Source organism: Telopea speciosissima, chromosome 1, assembly GCF_018873765.1.
Source record: "Telopea speciosissima isolate NSW1024214 ecotype Mountain lineage chromosome 1, Tspe_v1, whole genome shotgun sequence".
In the NCBI taxonomy this organism is placed as follows: Eukaryota; Viridiplantae; Streptophyta; class Magnoliopsida; order Proteales; family Proteaceae; genus Telopea; species Telopea speciosissima.
In genome coordinates, this window is record NC_057916.1 from 4,192,323 (window position 1) to 4,210,679 (window position 18,357).

The 18,357-nt window shown below is 36.9% G+C and overlaps 1 protein-coding gene across 1 annotated transcript; it reads right to left on the reverse strand.

Moving 5' to 3' along the window:
- Positions 1–577: 577 nt before the first annotated feature.
- On the reverse strand, positions 578–6,858 carry LOC122639970 (thiocyanate methyltransferase 1-like). Its single transcript, XM_043833043.1, has 8 exons — positions 6,827–6,858; positions 4,611–4,741; positions 4,079–4,165; positions 3,064–3,164; positions 2,862–2,961; positions 2,121–2,167; positions 924–1,002; positions 578–678 (listed from the first exon to the last, which is right to left on the reverse strand). Exons 2-8 carry the CDS (start codon positions 4,677–4,679, stop codon positions 592–594), a joined length of 570 nt encoding a protein of 189 aa, XP_043688978.1. The 5' UTR covers positions 4,680–4,741; positions 6,827–6,858; the 3' UTR covers positions 578–591.
- Positions 6,859–18,357: the final 11,499 nt, after the last annotated feature.

The following is an 18,357-nucleotide window of genomic DNA, read 5'->3' on the forward strand; positions in this document are numbered from 1 at the left end:
GATCAATGTAAATCGACTAATATGATACCAAAAAAAAAAAATTGGATGTTTTGATCCTATATCGGTTGATACGATCGATTTATATCAGTATCGACGGCAACTAATACCAATGCCAATACCATGAACTAAATACTTGGGTCTGATGAATACCAAAATGTTCATTTATATATTTGAGTGAAAACTACAATGAGGCTCTTATTTCATTATTACAATAGATAAAAGTGCTCCAAACGGGGACTACTCCCAAATCGCAATACAAACAAAAAGGGCGTATCCAATGCACGAGGCTCCCACTACTTCAGGGTCTGAAGAAGGTCATAAGGTACACAACCTTACCCCTGCTTCGCAATGAGACTGTTTTCAGATTCTCGAATCCATGACCAATTGGTCACAATGAAACGACCTAATTGTTGCACCAAGGTCCACCCCCAAATCGCAACACAAACACCACACACAAAATACAAATACAACCATTCTGCATACTCCAACTGTCCAACACATGAGCCTTTGCAAACCACTTCACTCATTATTTTAGAAAGACACAGATAACGGTAGAGGATATAACTGCAGCATAAGCATGTTTCTTCAAGCTCAAAAATCACCCGAATCGAGTGTATTGTGTTCTTTGTTGTCAGGAATGTCAATAGACTTCTTCCACCTTCCCAACTTCTCTCTTCCCTAGTAAAAAAAGAAAACCATGATACTTTGTTAGTATGAATAGGATTTTAGTGCACAGTATTGGCAATTTGGCACCAGTATTGGTCACCGCTTATATCGATACTGATACTGATATTGATATGAATTGTTGTATCAAACCCGATCAGACTGTTTTACCCCTCAAAATATCAATATTAGTTATTTTTTTTTAGACCAATTTGCCTTTCAAATTCTTTTACCACACTCTATTGGTCATTTTCACATACCTTGCGTCCCCCAATTGCAAGTTCATTATCCTCAATAGAGATTGCCTCGAAACCCGTAGGATGTAGCACCTCTTTGTAACTGCAAGGCCATGACTTTTATAATTAATGATCAATTGACTAAGAATGGATGTAATGACTGTTGATGATGAGTAGAACCTGTGATGACTTGCCACATTAGCAATCATGATTAGATTTGCCTTAAATTGATATCAAAGTGATAAAAAAAATTAACACAATTATCTGTTGGACTTATTAACATTTGATGTGTATCTGTCAAATCCAATTTAATGTGATCAAATTAATTATTTAGGTGTTTTTTGTGATTATTTCGAATACGTGCATAGTCCATTTTTTATCGTTATTGTTTACAATTATGGATGAAATTGGTCATTCTGTTCTAGGGCTGCTACATTGTATATTTATATAATGGTGATTGGTGAGAAATGTAAATGTGGGAAATTTAATATATTGGACAGTGATTCATTGAAATTACTGAATGGTACACGGCCAATTATTTTGCTGCAAAAATTTCTGGTAGTTTCCCCCCCCCATAGAACATTGAAAGTAGTGCCATCTTAACGAAATTCATAACCTCGTGCTACATTCCTTTGGAGGAACGTGCCACTTGTGCGTTCCAGGTAACCATCAAACCCTAGCAGGTTTTGTTTTGTATGTGTTCATCAAGTTCTTTGGTTTATGATTTTTGTATGAGATACTTGAAATGTAATGCTTCCACGGCGACCTTCATTACCATTACACCTAATTCCACTGGCATGGAAGACAATTGCTAGCAGTCTAGCACAGTTGGTAGGAAGCATGCCAATGGAGTGCAAGCCTCCAAGGAGGTCATGGGTTCGACTCTCCTATCTTCACCATGTGCTTCAAAGCAACCCCTCTTACTCCCCTCCCTCTCCGTCCCCCTGTGTTGCTCTAGTGGCTTTCTTGTAATCTTATAATTGACCTTTCAATATTCACACTTCTATAATAGTTTCAAGTTGACAATTGACCAATGAAATGGATTTATAAGATCTCCTACCAAAGTAACATGTTGATTTTAGTTGGTGTTGGATAGAAACTTGACATGGACTTGTAGTCCATATTTGAGATTACTTAGAATGGCAAACAAGGAAATCATAATTATTATCATTAGCATCATCATTACTACTACTACTACTTGTGGTGGATATAAAGACTTACTCAGCCACTGAAACTTTAAATGGAGGTCCACCAACATGATCAGTAATCTGTCAAAAAAAATATTTATTTACGTATTTAGGTTTTATTGACATATCAAAGGTGCTCAAAGTCTAAACAACACTTTGAAATGTGTGAAACAAAAGTAATATTTAATAATTTAAATGCTTCACATAATTCAAAAGAGAAAGTCCATCTACAAATTACAATGAGAAAAGAAGAGGTAATAATTTATTATTTAGAAAAATAAAATCATGAGTTCTCCATCAATCATCAAAGAAAATACTTTACTTTTTAATATAGCAACTATAAATTCTACTGATGGAAAAAAAATTACTTTCATTGGCATTTCTTTTAGGTGATTTTTTCATATATGAAATGTATAAAATTAACGAATTAATCCATTTGATAAATTAATGTGCATTGTAATATATAAAAACTCGGAATCAGGTATGGATCAGATTCCCTCAATTTGGATTCAATTATTCCTATTGGTTGGAAATATTCCAAAATCAATCAATCTTGGCCGGAATCAACTTGATTCGGTGGCACTCACAAAGCAAAGAAATGGGGTTTATCAGAATCAACATCGTCCATTTCAATTCGAATCAACTGATTTCGTTGATTCCAATATGTTTTTTAAAACCCTGCCTCATAAAAACATACAAACATATAAAGTACTAGGGAAGGGGAAGGGGAGGGAGGGAAGGTTTCTAAATTCTAAAAGAAAGAATTAATATTTACCGGAAACATTAGTGTTATAAGTTCCCCGTCTGGCTTTAGAAGATCTCGAACTCGATTTGCCCAAGCTGATCTCATGTGTGGTTCAATAGCACAAAAGAACCTGAAATTTTTTCCAATTCTAATGTTAGCATCTAATAAATCAAAATCTGTTTTTTAATCAAATTATGCACTAAATGAATTTGAATTCATAGTTATGACTTACGTATAATCGAAAATGAGGTCGAATAATTCAGTCGGTTGCCAACTAAAAAAGTCCTCCTTTAAGAAACTGACATAATTTGCATTTGCAGATGAGGAAGAGATCTGGCTTGGCATTTTCACAAAAATGTTAGAGAGATTTTTAAAAAAAAAAAAAAATAATAATAAAAAACTTACCAAAAATATAGGTTAGTTATAAGTTAGAATCTCAACTCAATTTTTATAACAACACTAAGAGATTGAACAATTCAGTCTAAGTGCCAACTGAAAAAAATACTCCTCTAATAAACTGACATAATTTATATTTTTTAGCAATTAGAAGAGATTTGGCTTGACAATTTTACGAAAACATTAGAGAGATTTTTTATCAAAAAATTTATTAGCTAGTAAGAAGTTAAAGTTAGAACCACAACTCAAATTTTATGACAACACTGATCCATCAACTACCTGATCGATTTATTTTTTGGCTGTATTGTTCGTTTCGATGTATAATCTATCTTTGACTTTTTCTTATTAGTATTTGATTTTGACTTCAAAGTTCTCAATCAAATTCTCAAGTCTCAACTTTCGAACTATATTATTTGAGTGCACGGAAAAGATCTTGGTATTGAGATTTTAAAATATATCAGAGTTGAGCTATCCTTTCATTCAAAGTTAGTTTTAGATTAAAAGCGAGAACTGAAAAAACAGAATATTTGATGGAAGAACGGGAGATCCAAGTGAATTCTCAATTGCCTGTGAAGTTGGCATGAGAGAGCATATAAATATGTATTTTTCATTTAATACCATATGAACATAGACAAATTTTAAAAATCAATCTCAAAAGCTATTTCTCTTTCATTGAAGATTCACCTTCATGTAAGAAATTCATGAAATAGAGTACAAAATTAAATAAAAGGGATTTTCTTACAGAAGATGTTTTGAAAACTTGAACATTTTTTTTTCTTTTTCTTTCGAGGAATTGAAGTATCGACTATTGAACTTTATTGGCATGAAATGGTCACAGATCTTGTTTTTACCTCTTTTGCTCTCTTAAGGGCAAGGTCTGATATATCCAGACCTACAACATAGCGTTGAGGGCTAGCAATGGCAACAACATCATATCCCTGCCACATTTGGAAATAATTATATTTATAAATTCAGGTAACAAAGTAAGCAAATTAAGGAAACAAAGCTCGAACTGAATGCTACTGACTTAAATGGTTAAAGAGAAAAATTTCCAATGATGTTAATGTACTATTATGCCCTCTTTATATGGATTTCTTTTATTATTTTCTTTCTCTTGCATGCCCTGGCCATCTGGGTCTCATGTAGATGATATCATTCTTTATATCGTTATTGATGTGACGTGAGAGATTCCCTTCACAATGGTTTCATGAAGAACTAAATAAGTGCCATATATAGAGGAACACACCGATGGGATGCATCGAAATGGATTCATACGTAAGAGGACAACAAGATCATTTCAAGAGAGAGAGAGAGAGAGAGAGAGAGAGAGAGAGGTACTAGCGTACTCTTCCCTTGGACTAAAAAAACATATCATAGACTCACAGAGCCACATCCAGGGACTAAAACCCTTCCTTTTGGTAGCACATCATTTTGAAGAAGATGCAGAATCATAGGTGTTGTCTGTCCTAAATCCCATGGGGTTACTCCTTGCTCCCAACATTTGTTCCAACTACCTGATTGAATCAATCAGAAGCTATAGATCTCAGAAATGGAGAAACACTTGAATCCAATCACAACAAAGTATTGAAAGCTGCTGGATATATAAAACCAAATAAACCAGTAAATAGCAAATGAAGCCATCTTGCTTGAATACTTAAATGAACCAATCAAGAAAAAATGAACTTTGAAAATTAAAGTCATACAAATAACAAGGTATACTAATTATTTGTACAATCAAATTTGAATTGAAAAGAAAAAATATCTGGTTGGACTAAACAGGGCTGGGATTTCTTTGTGAAGTCCGGTTCAGATCATAGTTAGTTAAAACGGGAAGGGAATGAAAAAACAATCTTTGTTCGGTTCGGCATATTTAAAACGACTTAGAATTCGAAAAAGATGGTCCAAATACGGTGAAAATGTGAAACATTTTAAGAATGGTAAAAAAAAGTTAAAATGGATGGTACAGATTTTAATGTATAGTTTTAAAAGATTAGGCAAAAAACGACAATATACACACATACACTATAGAATCAATTCATGTTTTATTAATAAAATATTAATATTTGATGCATGCATCATAAGATTTTATAATATTAAATTATTTTAAAGGCAAATGATTATTGTAATGAAAGTCTTTTTTTTTCTTCTTCCAAATATCATAAAACATCTATTCTGCCGGGTGGACAAATTATATTTCCATTCTCACTATTGGATAGAGAGGACAAGGTCTAGATTTGCTATGTGTCAAATTTAAAAAATTTAATTAATCAAAGAGAAATGTTTCTTGTGGGTGAGTGTAGCATCCACGCCTAGACATGGGGGGGGGGGGGGCGGAAATTAAATGTCCACCTTGTTGATGCCTTTGCGTGCGCTCCCATTGGACCCCATGTGCGTAGGGGTTAGACTCCCCCACAAAGAACTCTTCCCCTTAAATCAAACTCCCCTTTTTATATTGACACACATCTCATGTATATCCGTGCATAATTGTAAAAGGGATATAAGGGGTGGGGGGGGAGAGAGAGAGGGCACACTCTCCGCATGAGATAAGCTACCAGGCGGCACGGGACAGGGCATCATACAGAAGGGCAAGGGGATCATTTCAAAGGGAGGCACTACAAGAAACAGTTGCAAAGCACACGTTAGCTTGCATCACAAGGGTGGTGTGCTAAAGATTATTTTCCTCAAGGCACAGTGAAGGAGGATTTCCTTCAACGATGACCATCGTTGGCCTTTGATGGGCACAAGGAATCCTTTTGCACCATCGTTGGCCATTGATGGGCACCAAGTCTTGGTCATGGCCGATACCAGGTATCGGACTCCACTACTCAGGATCGGTCATGACCGATACCGATTTGATATCGATCCAGATCGGTCAAACTCAGCTTGGATCAGTAAAAAATTATCAAAATCTAGGTTTTACTGGATCGGTCCAAAATATTATTAATAAAATATAAAAAATGGGTACTGATCGGTAAAAAAGAAAGTCAAAATCCCCAAAATATCGGTAAAAAAACCCAATAAAGGGCAAGTATAGGATTGGATCGGCCGATTCAACCGAGTTGTCCGATCTAGAGAATATTGATCCAATAAAACCTAAATGGATCGGTCTAATCTCAAGATCGGCCTCGGCCGATACCAACCCGATCCAAGATTATGAACCATGCCAACAAGTGTTTCCTTCATTGTGAGTGAAAGAAAACTTCCTCCAAAGAAATTTTACTTTGATACAAATTCATGAGCAACCATAGAGTTTAGGCTAAGTTTCTTTGCATGACTAACTATGAACGTCAGAGAATGATTTAAGAAAGAGAAAATGTTCTCTGTGGAGAAGTGTAACGCGCTGCGGCCCAAATAAAAAATGATAATGATCGCCCTATTGATGCTGCCGCACACGCATAGAATCCATGCTCCCCACAGAAAACTCTTGCTCATTTAGGAATGTGCATACATGGAAGAAGCATTAAAACAACCAATCAACTATATGAAAAATAATTTTTCCCCCCTATGATAGGATATTCTAGTAGTAAGTAATGCTCTCCCTATTAAGATGATTTGCCTAATTAATTAAAGAGCAAATTAAACAATTGTTAATCATTTACCATTGTGGCCGTACACCAGCTCTGGAACCTTTTGGAAAGGGAAAGCCGGGTCGTCATAACCTTTCTCTGCCATGCTATTCTTTTCTTATACGTTCAGCTATTTTTTGTGTTGTTGAGCGACTGATCTCACCTCAATTTATAGGATCTAACAAACACGGATTTTTATCCGTTCCAGTATTGGAGGCGTTGTTGTGCGCATTGTGCGGTGCAACAACGGCCATGTGTGCATGGCATAGTAGCGTTGCAATGCACAACAGCGGATAAAAATTCAACAAACACACAAATGTGGAATAATCCACAAGAGAGGACGCCATTCCACTATTCATTTTTTATATTCAACTATGTATGATGGGACGGCTTACCCAAACTATTAAGGCTGTGTTTGGTAACACTTTTGTCACCCGAGAGATTTGGTCTTCTATCCTAATTAGGAAATACAAAATAGCCAAAAAAAAATTGTGTCCGGTAATTGTCGGTTTATTTTTCCTATCATTATGGACCAACTTTTGATACAGACAGGTTTTTTGTTCTAGAAATGCTCTTGAAGAACAGAAATAGTTTAGAAGTATTTCGCATGCAGAATCACTTCAAAGGGAACATAAATGTTGCCAAACATACCCTAGATGTCTCGATCTTATAATTTTGGAAGCAATGAAAAATCCACAAAATTAAAGTAAATTAAAATAAAAATGGCCAAATGTTCTCTGTGTTTGGGGTGCAGACTGCGCCCAGACACATGGGTGTGGGTGAAATGAACATCTTGCCCCCTTAAATGGCAGGTCCATGTGTCTGGGCACAGGCTTCACTACGGCACAGAGAACATTAACCCAATAAAAATAAGAGACTTTTTTTAAATCAAAGTCAAGAAAAACACATTCAAATTTGAATATGGAGGATAAGAATTCTCTCGTTCTTGTCTTCTAGATGGAAGCTAGATTGTCTCCACCCTATTATATTGGAGGCAACGCAACATGCATGAAAGAAAAAATAATTTGAAAAGCAAAGAAATTCTCATCAAACCTAATATCACTGACATCATATTCCATTACTGTTTAACCATTTATTCTATAATATATATATTTTTTTGTCTTTTTGTCTATTGAATTCTGAGAATGTTTTTTGCTCTTGAAAATAATATAATGATAAATTATTGCTAAATTGTTTTGAAAATCCTTTTCTTTCTTTGATTTTAATAATTTTTATGAATAAGATAATGGGTAATTAAAAGAATTTTACAATTTCACATTTCAACACCTTGATGACAATAATATAAAGGTAATCTAGTGCACGAAGCTCCCGCCACTGTGGGGTTTAGGAAGGATCATAATGTAAGCAGCTTTACCCTCGCTTTCGCAAAGTAGTTGTTTCTAAACTCGAACCCGTGATCACTTCTTGGTCACAGAAATGATCACAATAAAGCATAAGCAATCTTACCTTTACAACAATACACAACCTTTGAGAAACATGGGGACTAACGGTTTCAAATCAAGTAATGATTTAATGGTTTTCCTTGGAAATAGGAAATTATTAAAACTAAACAAATGTAATAATTCTTTAATTATGAATCCTTAATACTCAAAAGAAACGTGAGATTGGAAAATATATCCTATCGAGTCACTTCTGGCCTTTCCACGTGATTGGACTAATTAGTTTCTTTGTTATTTACATTCATTTTGTTCTAGCATGAGAAATCTAATTAAGGTAAAAAGAAGCCTCGAAAGTTGCTTTTCTATTATAATAAAGACGACAACGGTTGCCACATTCATGTCTGCAATCACTTTTATTGGACAACTTCATTGTGGGTGGAAGGAAACTCGATCCTTATTTAGATATGAGAAATTTAATCGAAAATAGTTCTTTTCATTATAACAAAGGCAGTAGTCATTTTTTTATTGGACAACCTCACTAGTACAATGAGACTTAAGGAAGCCAGAGGTGTAGTAATGCATGTACAACATCAAAATATTTATAAAAGAGAGAAAAATTAATCATATCAATTACATCATCACTGACATCATATTCTATTTATTCTATAAGACCCAATGTTTTTATAATTGATCTGTTTTGACACGAAATGAATAGATTGACCCAATACTTTTATAATTGATCCTACTTTGACATGAAATGAATAGATTATTTTTTAATATTCTTTTTACTTTTTTGATAGATAAAGATACAAATCTTTAATTTTGGAGTTGAAGGGAATTGAACCTTGCTCCTCAAGGTATCAAGGTAGCAAAGCAAACATAGCAACTATTAGGCTAAAGCCAGCTATATTATTTGCTAATATCTTTGATTCATATTTATGAGCGAGATGAAAAAATATGATATGTGGTCATTGGATGTTGTGTGCCACATTCACAGATGAAACAGGGAAAATTATCTCCTCCAATTCCTTGCCCGGTCCAGTTCTCCAGTCCCTCTAATAAGAGGGGTGGACCCTACTCGGGCAGGGGTAGGGTTGTCATTGTGCCCCCTTTGCAACCTCTACTTTGTATGAATCCAGGACCGATTCTTAAGTCCACAGCTGCTCCCAACTATAGCATAAAATTACTTGAGAATCGGCTGGATTGGACCGATTCAGTCCAATTCTGATTCAACTTGGATCAGAATCAGAATCGGACTTGGATTGAAATAAGCACTGACCCATTCGATGCCGATTTCGCTTTTGAAAACGACCTTGCTTCTGTCCTATTCCAGGTTATCGGAAGAATCAACACAGATGAATCATACAAAAAGTATCAAAAATAAATAAATAAATAAATATTTTGATTCTATATTGGCCGATACGATACGATTAATATTGACGGCAACCGATACCAATGCCAATACCATGAACTAAATACTTGGGTCTGATGAATACCAAAATATTCATTTATATATTTGAGTGAAAACTACAATGAGGTTCTTATTTCATATAACAATAGATAAAAGTGCTCCAAACGGGAGACTACATACTCATAAGGTACGTAGCAATTTTTTCAAGATACTCAAACCCGTGACCACTTGATCACAATGAAACAATCTAACTATTATACCAAGGTCCACCCCCAATAGATGAGCCTTTGCCAAACCACTTCACTCAGTATCGATTGCTATTGATATCAATACTAATACCAATATGGATAAAGCATCAGATCCCATCCCATCAGACTGTTTTACCTTTTAAAATATCAACTATTAGGTTTTTTTTAGACCATTTAGCTTTTCCATGTTACGGTACCATTGATACAGTATTGTTCAGGTATGGCTGATACTGATTTGACCATTCAGATTCCGATACCTAAAACCATGAGTATGAACTAAAGATTTAACGGGATGAGTCAGCACAAGACCCAGTCAACACATCACACTGAAATTAGCTCAAAAGGCAATTCTAATGACTCTTCTTCAACAACACAGCCCCCCCCCCCCCTCCATAAAAAAAAAAAGAAGAGTTGATGGCTTGATTAAGTTACCACACCAAATGCCTTCCATATGTGTAAAATATGTTTACATATTTATAGATAAGTTACTCTCTAAATGACACCTCTATAAGTGTATTTAGAATATGTAACCTTCTTTTGATTGCGCATTGTCTTACTCACAAAAGTTATTAAGCTCTTCCGAGCATGGAAAATATTGATACGCTTTGAGTGAAAAGGATATATATGTACTTCAAATTTCATAAATCAAATGACAAGATCCAACTTTCTAAGCACACTTATAGAGATTTAAAAGAAACCCAAAAAGTTTATTAACTAAAACAAGGGGAAGGGATTTGTGCCTGAAGTTCTGCTCATCAACGATTAACAAGCTCAACAAGACTCTCAATGAACTGAGGATTTAATGGATTAAAGGTGGTAAAAATGATTCGTACCTGCTGAACAAGACTCTCAATTAACTGAGGAATAATGCATTAAAGGTGGTAAAAATGATTCGTACCTGCTCCTCATAGACCCTGGCAATCTCTGAAGGTAATTCAATTAACTAAACATGAGAGTTTTTCAAAAGCAAGACACGTCTGGAATGGCGATTGTGTTTGGTTAAAAGATGATAAATTTTAGTATTTCTATCTCCATCCTTATATGTTATGTCTTGATTCTTGTAACCAGAAAATCTCTTTAGCTTCAAGAAGCCAAGGATGTGTTTTTCTAGCTCCTGAAATTGATGGAAAGATCGAGGAGAATGACACTCAGATAAGAGTACCAAATATTAACTCAACAGTTCATTCTTGACATTTGAGAGATGGACAGAAACCTCTTTGTTCCATTGACGGCAGTTCCATTGACGGAGGAAGATAGATAAGTCAAGAAGTTTAACCTTGAGATTATTTTTTACCAAAAAAAAAATTATATGTTGGCCAAGAGTGTTCTATTTACTCTGCAAGAAATCACAAAAAGAAGGGTGTTTGGGACAGGTAGCCTAAAAATGAAATATTTTCCTAAAAGAGATGGAACATGATCACATTTGAAGCAGTAAAGCCTGTAAAGAATTGTGATCAGACCCAAGGGATGCATAGGGCCAAATAGAAAGCCATTCAGAGCAAACTAAACACCGATCAAGGTGTACTCCTTGATGGTACTAGGATGTTTCTGTCTGTTAGACTAAAGTATAAGGAGAACCACTAGGGTAAAATGGAGACGACCATATGGATCAATCAAAGACTTAAAGGAGGGGGCAGCAGGGTTATAAATATTGATTGGTTTCCCTCCACATTTATCAGCTGGGGAGAGGAGTTCATTGTAATAGCCAATGAGAGCAAAGGGAACACCAATTGAGAACAAAAACTGAAACAACGCCAACCAGAAGGGAACCCTAGACGCTTGATTGGATGGAGAATATTAGCATATATACATAAAATACACCAACATTTACCAATCAACAATCATCCACAAAAGATAGCGCAATAAAACGATCACTGTGCTCAATCTTGTGAATATGTAAATTAGAACCACCCAAAACCCAGTGTCTCCCCCCCCCCCCCCTTCCAAAACCTCTTATTCCTGAACCTTCAAGGAATCCCAAAGTGTTCGTGTGTCAGTTGCCGTGGGAGTACCTTGATATCAGGAGATGTGCATTTGAATTCACACAGAACACTAATATTTGGTTTATATTTGAGATAATGGTTTTTGAGAGGGCATTTTGTAGGTGGGGAATGAATCCCTCTTACATTCCAACACAAAACTAACATCAGCCCTAACAGAAATACCCAGCCGCAAGCAGGAATAATGAGGATTAAAAAGCAGTTGAAAGGAAGCAGCGAGGAAAACAAGGATGAATACATAGGCAAAACTACAAAATGAAAAAAGCTTAAAGTAAGCAGACAGCTGTTTCAGTGTTTGGAAATTACTGAGTCTCCCTAGCCATACCACTGTCTTCACCAGCACAAAGAGGACTTTTGTATGATGAAGAGCGATGGAGCTAAGTTTCTGTCTTCAATTCACACACCGAGGTCTTTAGAAGATCATCAGAGGAGCAGCAATGAAGATCCCCTTTGGCTAGAGATGAGAGGACCTAAGAGAACCACCGAAAAAGCTCTTGTGCAGCCAGACCTTTTGGTTCCTCAAGGGTGGAGACCTTTTCTGTTTCCCCAAGCTTCACTTTGCTTCTCAAAAATCAACAATAAAGCCGTCTCTCTCGGGATTGCAAATCTTGTTTAAAGAATAAAAAGGCTTGGATTAAGGGTAAAGGACCTTAACCTTAACAAAGAGGGAGGGGTGAGACCCAAATCTGAAACATGGTGTACATCAGGTTCAGCGAAACAAACAGAGGAAAATTGGTGGGGTGAATCCACAAGTGAAGTCTTCCAATTAAAAATATCAGAGGAAAAACTAAACAAATGCAAATGCACTATCACAGTGTCACCATGGAGAGGAAATATAAACTTAACTTTTGTCAAAATAAAATTCCACCATGAAACTTCTTCAATCAAACATGAGGAGATCCTTTGCACCTTTGAATGTCTTTGAGCGCAAACATAAAGGGTCACTAGTTACCGATGACAGACCCATGGAGTTCGTCAGTCTTCAAGCTGTCCTCTTTGGAAAACCTTGGGTTAGGAGGAGATGACTGCCTCTATTGTAGCAAACGAACCAGAGGCTTCTTTCCCTAATTTCTTTATGCTTTTGGTGGAAGAGGCATTATGACAACAATCTTGAATGCAAAACTCAGGAACATGTGGCTATCTTCCATGGGGATGCATGTCAATGGCTTCAAACTTTCCCTACCATTTTACTTGACTAGAAGAAAGCAAAAAATTTCACTCTCAAATGCTCGTTAAAAGCAATGAGAAGCACTTGATAGAGGTCAAACTATGAAGGCCGAAATAAGAAGAAACAATTGCTTTACCTTGGCACTACTCTAAGCCGCACTAGGACGGCAGAAGAAAGAAGAAAACCTGTGTCCTTGAACCTTCTTAATGCTTGGACCTTCTGTGTATCGTACCTTCTATTAGTAGCTTCATCTCCAGTGAAGTAGGATCTCATATATTCCTCAAAGTTAGGTCTTCGAGGTGCTTCTGTAGTTCTGTCCCTATCTTCTCTGTAGTCATCTTTGTCAGGTCTACGTCGGTCCCTGTACTCTCTATCGTGTCTGGAATGATCTCTGTGGTCCCTATGACGTCTGGGATGATCTCTATGATATTCATCCCTTCCCAGAGCTCCATGTACTTCAGAATGAACTTGGAATTTGTCCTCCTCTACATATAGAGGGTTGCTTACAAGAGGCACAGCTTGCCTTTGTTCCATTGCTGTCATTTGATCACCAAGGGCTTGTTGATCTGTTGAAATCTTCTGAAGCATAGTCATAATTGCAGCAAGGGAATCGGGTGGGGGTGGTTGTGTGGGGTCCACAGCAGGGGTGCCATGTTCAGCCATGGCTCTGATACCAATTTAATGTAGTCCTAGGTAGGAGAAGTCCCACTAGGAACCAGGGGAATAGGGTTACCTAACAAGGCTGGCCGAATGGGCCAGATTAGGCTAATTAGGGCAGAATTAGGGTTAAGGTTAGGGTTTCAAGCTAGGGTTTTATTTGGTAATGACGTGCAGATTTTTAGGAGTCTATTGATGTAGGTTTGGATTGATTTGGATAAAGTTGGAAATCTAGGGTTTTGGGTTAGAGGCCTTGTGAAAATGGAGAGTTTCAGGATCTAGGGTTTAGGGGTGGATTTTGGGAAAGGGGCTTATAGGGTTTTAATATGCAGGTTTAGGAGGCCTTAATGACATAAAAGGGTTAGAGTTTGGAGGGGTTTTAAAATTCTGCAATTGGGCAGAATAGGGTTGCAGGTTTAATGGAGAACTAGGGTTGATGGGAGAAGGGATTGTAGATCAGGTCTATGTAGAAGAAGATTAAAGTAAAACAGGTTCGACTCACTATAATGGCAACAGCTTGAATGACTTGAAAGGACCTCCCGATCTTCACAATGCAAGGAATCGCAGGAGTCCACCTACCCTTCACCACCTTGAGATCCACAAGGATGTAAGAGCTCGCAGAGGAGCAGAGGCAGCAGCACGAGGGCAGCAGACACAGCTTGAAAGCAGGAGATTTTTATTGCAGAAAATAGTGGGGGAGCCTGCCCACGATCACTAGTATTTATAGTTTTAAAAAAGGGCCAAAAGGCCTTACAGATATTCAGATCTGGATTAGGAATCCCAGATCTGAGTCCTAGTTACAATCCTAGTCACAATATAACTCTACCCTCTTAAAATCGTGGAGGGGAGACTAAAACAAAGTTTAAACAAAAAAATATAAAAGATGCTCTAAGAGCCAATAGAAATAAAACAAAAAACAGTCAATAGGAAAGAGTCACTTAAATTGGACCAGTGGTTGGACCGGTTCAATCTAAGAGCTAAACAAAAAAACTAAGTAGAGAAAAAAAAGAGAAAGGCTCCAACACAAACAGCCAAGTCAAAGCTTCTTCTTCTTTCTAATGCTTGGACCTGCATCACTTCTATGAACCTGGGAATGATTGAAAGAAGACAAGAAACGAGCTGGGTTGGGGAGCCTCAGAAAACTCCAAGGAGATTAGAGAGAGAGGAAGACATGAAGAGCAGCTGTCATTCTGGAAAGAAGTCTTTTATTCCATTTGACATCTTGATAAGCCATTTGATTTTAAGGGTAACCATTCTAATTGCATGTTATTTTTGTTTTAGAGCTACTGAAACTACCCACATCTTATATTGCTTCGCCATATTTCAGACAAGCATGGCATAATATCTTGGGTCCTAGTGCTTGGTTAATCACAATGGGAAGCAGATCAGTATGGCCATCTGTGCTGTGCAGCCCTTTGATTGGGGTCTCTTTGCCCCATTTTAAAAAAGATTTTTTAGTTACCCACCCCACCCCCCAAAACAAGTTCTAAGGAACTTATATCCAGTAATATCTTGACAAACCAAGTCAGTTCCATATTGTATAATTAATAATTTTGGGAAAATTCATACATATTAAATGCTGGATTCCATCTATTATTGAGTTTTGTAGGTTGGGTGGTTTTCTAACATATATAATCATCCCTTAGATGTCTTTTGGCATATAGATGCATACATGTTTTTTTACAATCACTAAGGTTCCACAGCAAAAAAATTTTGGGTGCCACCACAGCAAAATTTCAACACAAAGCTTATGATTTCAAAAATTTTACCTGATTGCAACTCTGGCAGCCTATGATTTCAAAATTTTTACCTGATTTCAACTCTGGCAAAAGATTTTGATTTCCTTGGGCAGGATATCAATGTACAATGTCAAAATTGAATAATTCCATCTCTTGTAGCCTTCCTTAGTATCAATATGAGATACCACCACTAATTAGCAAAACTCATATATGCTTTTAGTCACACAAAATCATAATCAATAATTAGTCAAGTCATGGCATAGATAGGCTGAAACACCTACTTTCAGAATTGCTACTCAGACAACTTTCATCACCCTAAAAAAAACACCTTAACTGTGGAGATGATAGAATCCCACACCCAACAGGTCCTTTACGGTTCGTACTAAGCACAAAGGCTTGTAGCACTTAATTCCTCCATAGTTATCAAGGCGACGCCATGGCGTCCAGGTTCCTTGGTCGCCTTGGCCGCCTTGCCGCTCGCCTTGATTTTTGACCCTCTAAAACTCGATGGTCGACTTCGCGCCTTGATAACGATGATTTCCTCTACTCTCATATTGCAAACTCTATCTATATATTCACTCTCATGAGAACATTCCAAAATTTCCAGTAAATTAACTAAAGAATTCCCTCGAAATGAGTGGTAAAAGCTAAAGTGAAGCCATCAAAGACTAAAGCACAATCACCACAAAACTCCCTAAGGCTTTCCTGACATCTTCCTTACAGAAATAGTCTTTCAGCCCACCACATATCATTTAAAATTTGACAATCTATCATGAGTCTGAGGTTGTCCTCATTACAATGCTATACAGAAATGGTATATCTAAGAGATGTCCTAACTGTTCTCTATCGGACGTTGCCCATTTCAAGTTCATTAAATATGATTTTTTTGGCAACCCTATATATATATATATATATATATGTTTTTTTTTGACAGAAAGCCACTTGGTGAAAGAGTTTCATGTCTCTATCAATTACTTCCACTCCATAGTTAAGAATGAAAGCCCATCTTTGAAACTTCATAACCACTATTCAATGAAATTGGCGTTTTTGTTTTATATCTGACCAACCTAAATCCTCTTCTATACTTTCCATCCTCACATCTGATTCAGTAATGGGATCCTAAAACTTCTAAAGGTATAAGTAAGGTTCCAAAAGAAACCTAGAACTGCAGGGCAGAAAATAGAACCAAAAAAAGGAGATTTTTAATATCTCAAAATTGACAAGTTTGATGGGACTGATATCCAAGTCGAGTAGCATTAAGGAGTTCAGGATTGAAAGCCTGAAAATCTGATCCCAATCCAATGGTAAGACCTGAAGATATGAGACTGTCACTGAAATAGAAAGTATGCAAACACAATTAGAATCTGATAGGTATTAGCAACTAGTTTCAAGTCTTGGTAAATTGGTGGAATCAAGTATCAACACCACGAGAATTGGTGGAATCACTCATCTGTTCTTCATAATCTGTTAAGGCCCTTGCTTAACTATCATCCATATTCCCTTGACCAGTTCTGCAGTAGGAATGCAGAGACTCTTAATCATAATTGTCAAGGTGTTGCCTAGGCGACTTGTTGGTGTCCCTTCGGTTCCACCCCTCCCCCCCCCCCCCCCAACTGACTTGGGTCGCCTAGCGCCTTGACAACTATGCTCATAATTGAGAATTGTGAAACCAGACTGCATAAAATCTCCACAAGGTCATCAAACATAGTCCCTCCAGTTGGCCATAAATCCTGCTAAACCCAGTTAAAATCTCCAGCTACCATCTTGCAATCGACAAAAATTCAAAATATTCCTTTGCTACCGTCCATAACATCAATGTTTTTTAATTCCTTTGATACTGTCCACAATATCAATTTATTGCTCTCCCACAACAAAATGATACCTACATCTGTGACTGTCATTGGGAGAAAGGCCAACAAATTTCAAGTCAAGAGCCTTCTTGTAGTCTTCTACCATGTGTAAGTGAACATCTCACGCTTCAACTCATGAAGCATTCTCTGAATTCCCTTAATTATAGACATTAAAAAAAAAAGGATCAATATGGAGAACTTTGTTCAGGATGATTAGATTGCATCTTTATGTTAAGAATGGTTGTATTGTATCAGGGGTATATGTGTAAATATCCCCTTGTATTATTTTCTTATTTTTTGTCATTTGTATAAGGCCAAACGCCTAGGTGTAATTTACTATATTGAAGTAATTTACTATTCTTTTCAATATAAGCATGTTAGTCTCTAGGTTAGAGACATAACACTAGAACACCAAAACCGTGGCTGCTCTCTTCTCTTTCTTCTCTTCTCCTTCTTCAACCTAAAATCTATCATGGTATCAGAGCTGTTTGCTCCTGGAGTTTGAAGGTGATCGAAGATTGTTTGGAAGGTGAAGAACAGTCTCTGTGAAGGAAAATAGCATACCTTCTCAGGCCTGTTTTTCTCTTGTCTGCAGTCCAAATACTGAGCAACCAAGTGCTCTAGTTTCGTGTGGAGGTCTTGTTTCTTCTCATTGTGTCCTCCCACATCTCTTGGAAGCACCCAAGGAGTAGACGGGAATCTCGGCCAGGCTGTTCTGCCTCTGTTTTCCGCCAGCTGCAGTGTTTTTTGGCTCTTGTTGCTTCAATAGGTTCTTGTTTGACCAGTTTCTTTGGTCTATTTGAATCGTTTTTTGGTAAGGAACAATACTCATCCTTACTCCGTGGTTGTTTGATCAGTTTTTAGGGATTTAAAGGCCTATTTTCAGGCTATTTATCTCTGTTTTTCCTGGTTTTCTATTGCTGTATTTGTGGGACTGTTGTTGTGGTTGAGTTATTTGTTATTTGGGCCTATCAAGTGTTTGATTAAAGGTCAAAATGGGTGACAAAGATGCTGCAACACCCCTGCCTCTTGTAGACACAGCCCAAACAGCCCCATTTCTTCCTTCCTCCTTTGAGAGTCCCAATATCCAA

Excerpts from the sequence above, each read along its gene's own strand:
- LOC122639970 (XM_043833043.1), bottom strand. The coding sequence starts at position 4,679 with ATGATTCTGCATCTTCTTCAAAATGATGTGCTACCAAAAGGAAGGGTT. Across the intron at positions 2,962-3,063 it reads GACCTCATTTTCGATTATAC|GTTCTTTTGTGCTATTGAAC; the intron begins GTAAGTCATAAC and ends AAAAAATTTCAG. Across the intron at positions 1,003-2,120 it reads TTTAAAGTTTCAGTGGCTGA|TTACAAAGAGGTGCTACATC; the intron begins GTAAGTCTTTAT and ends ATGGCCTTGCAG.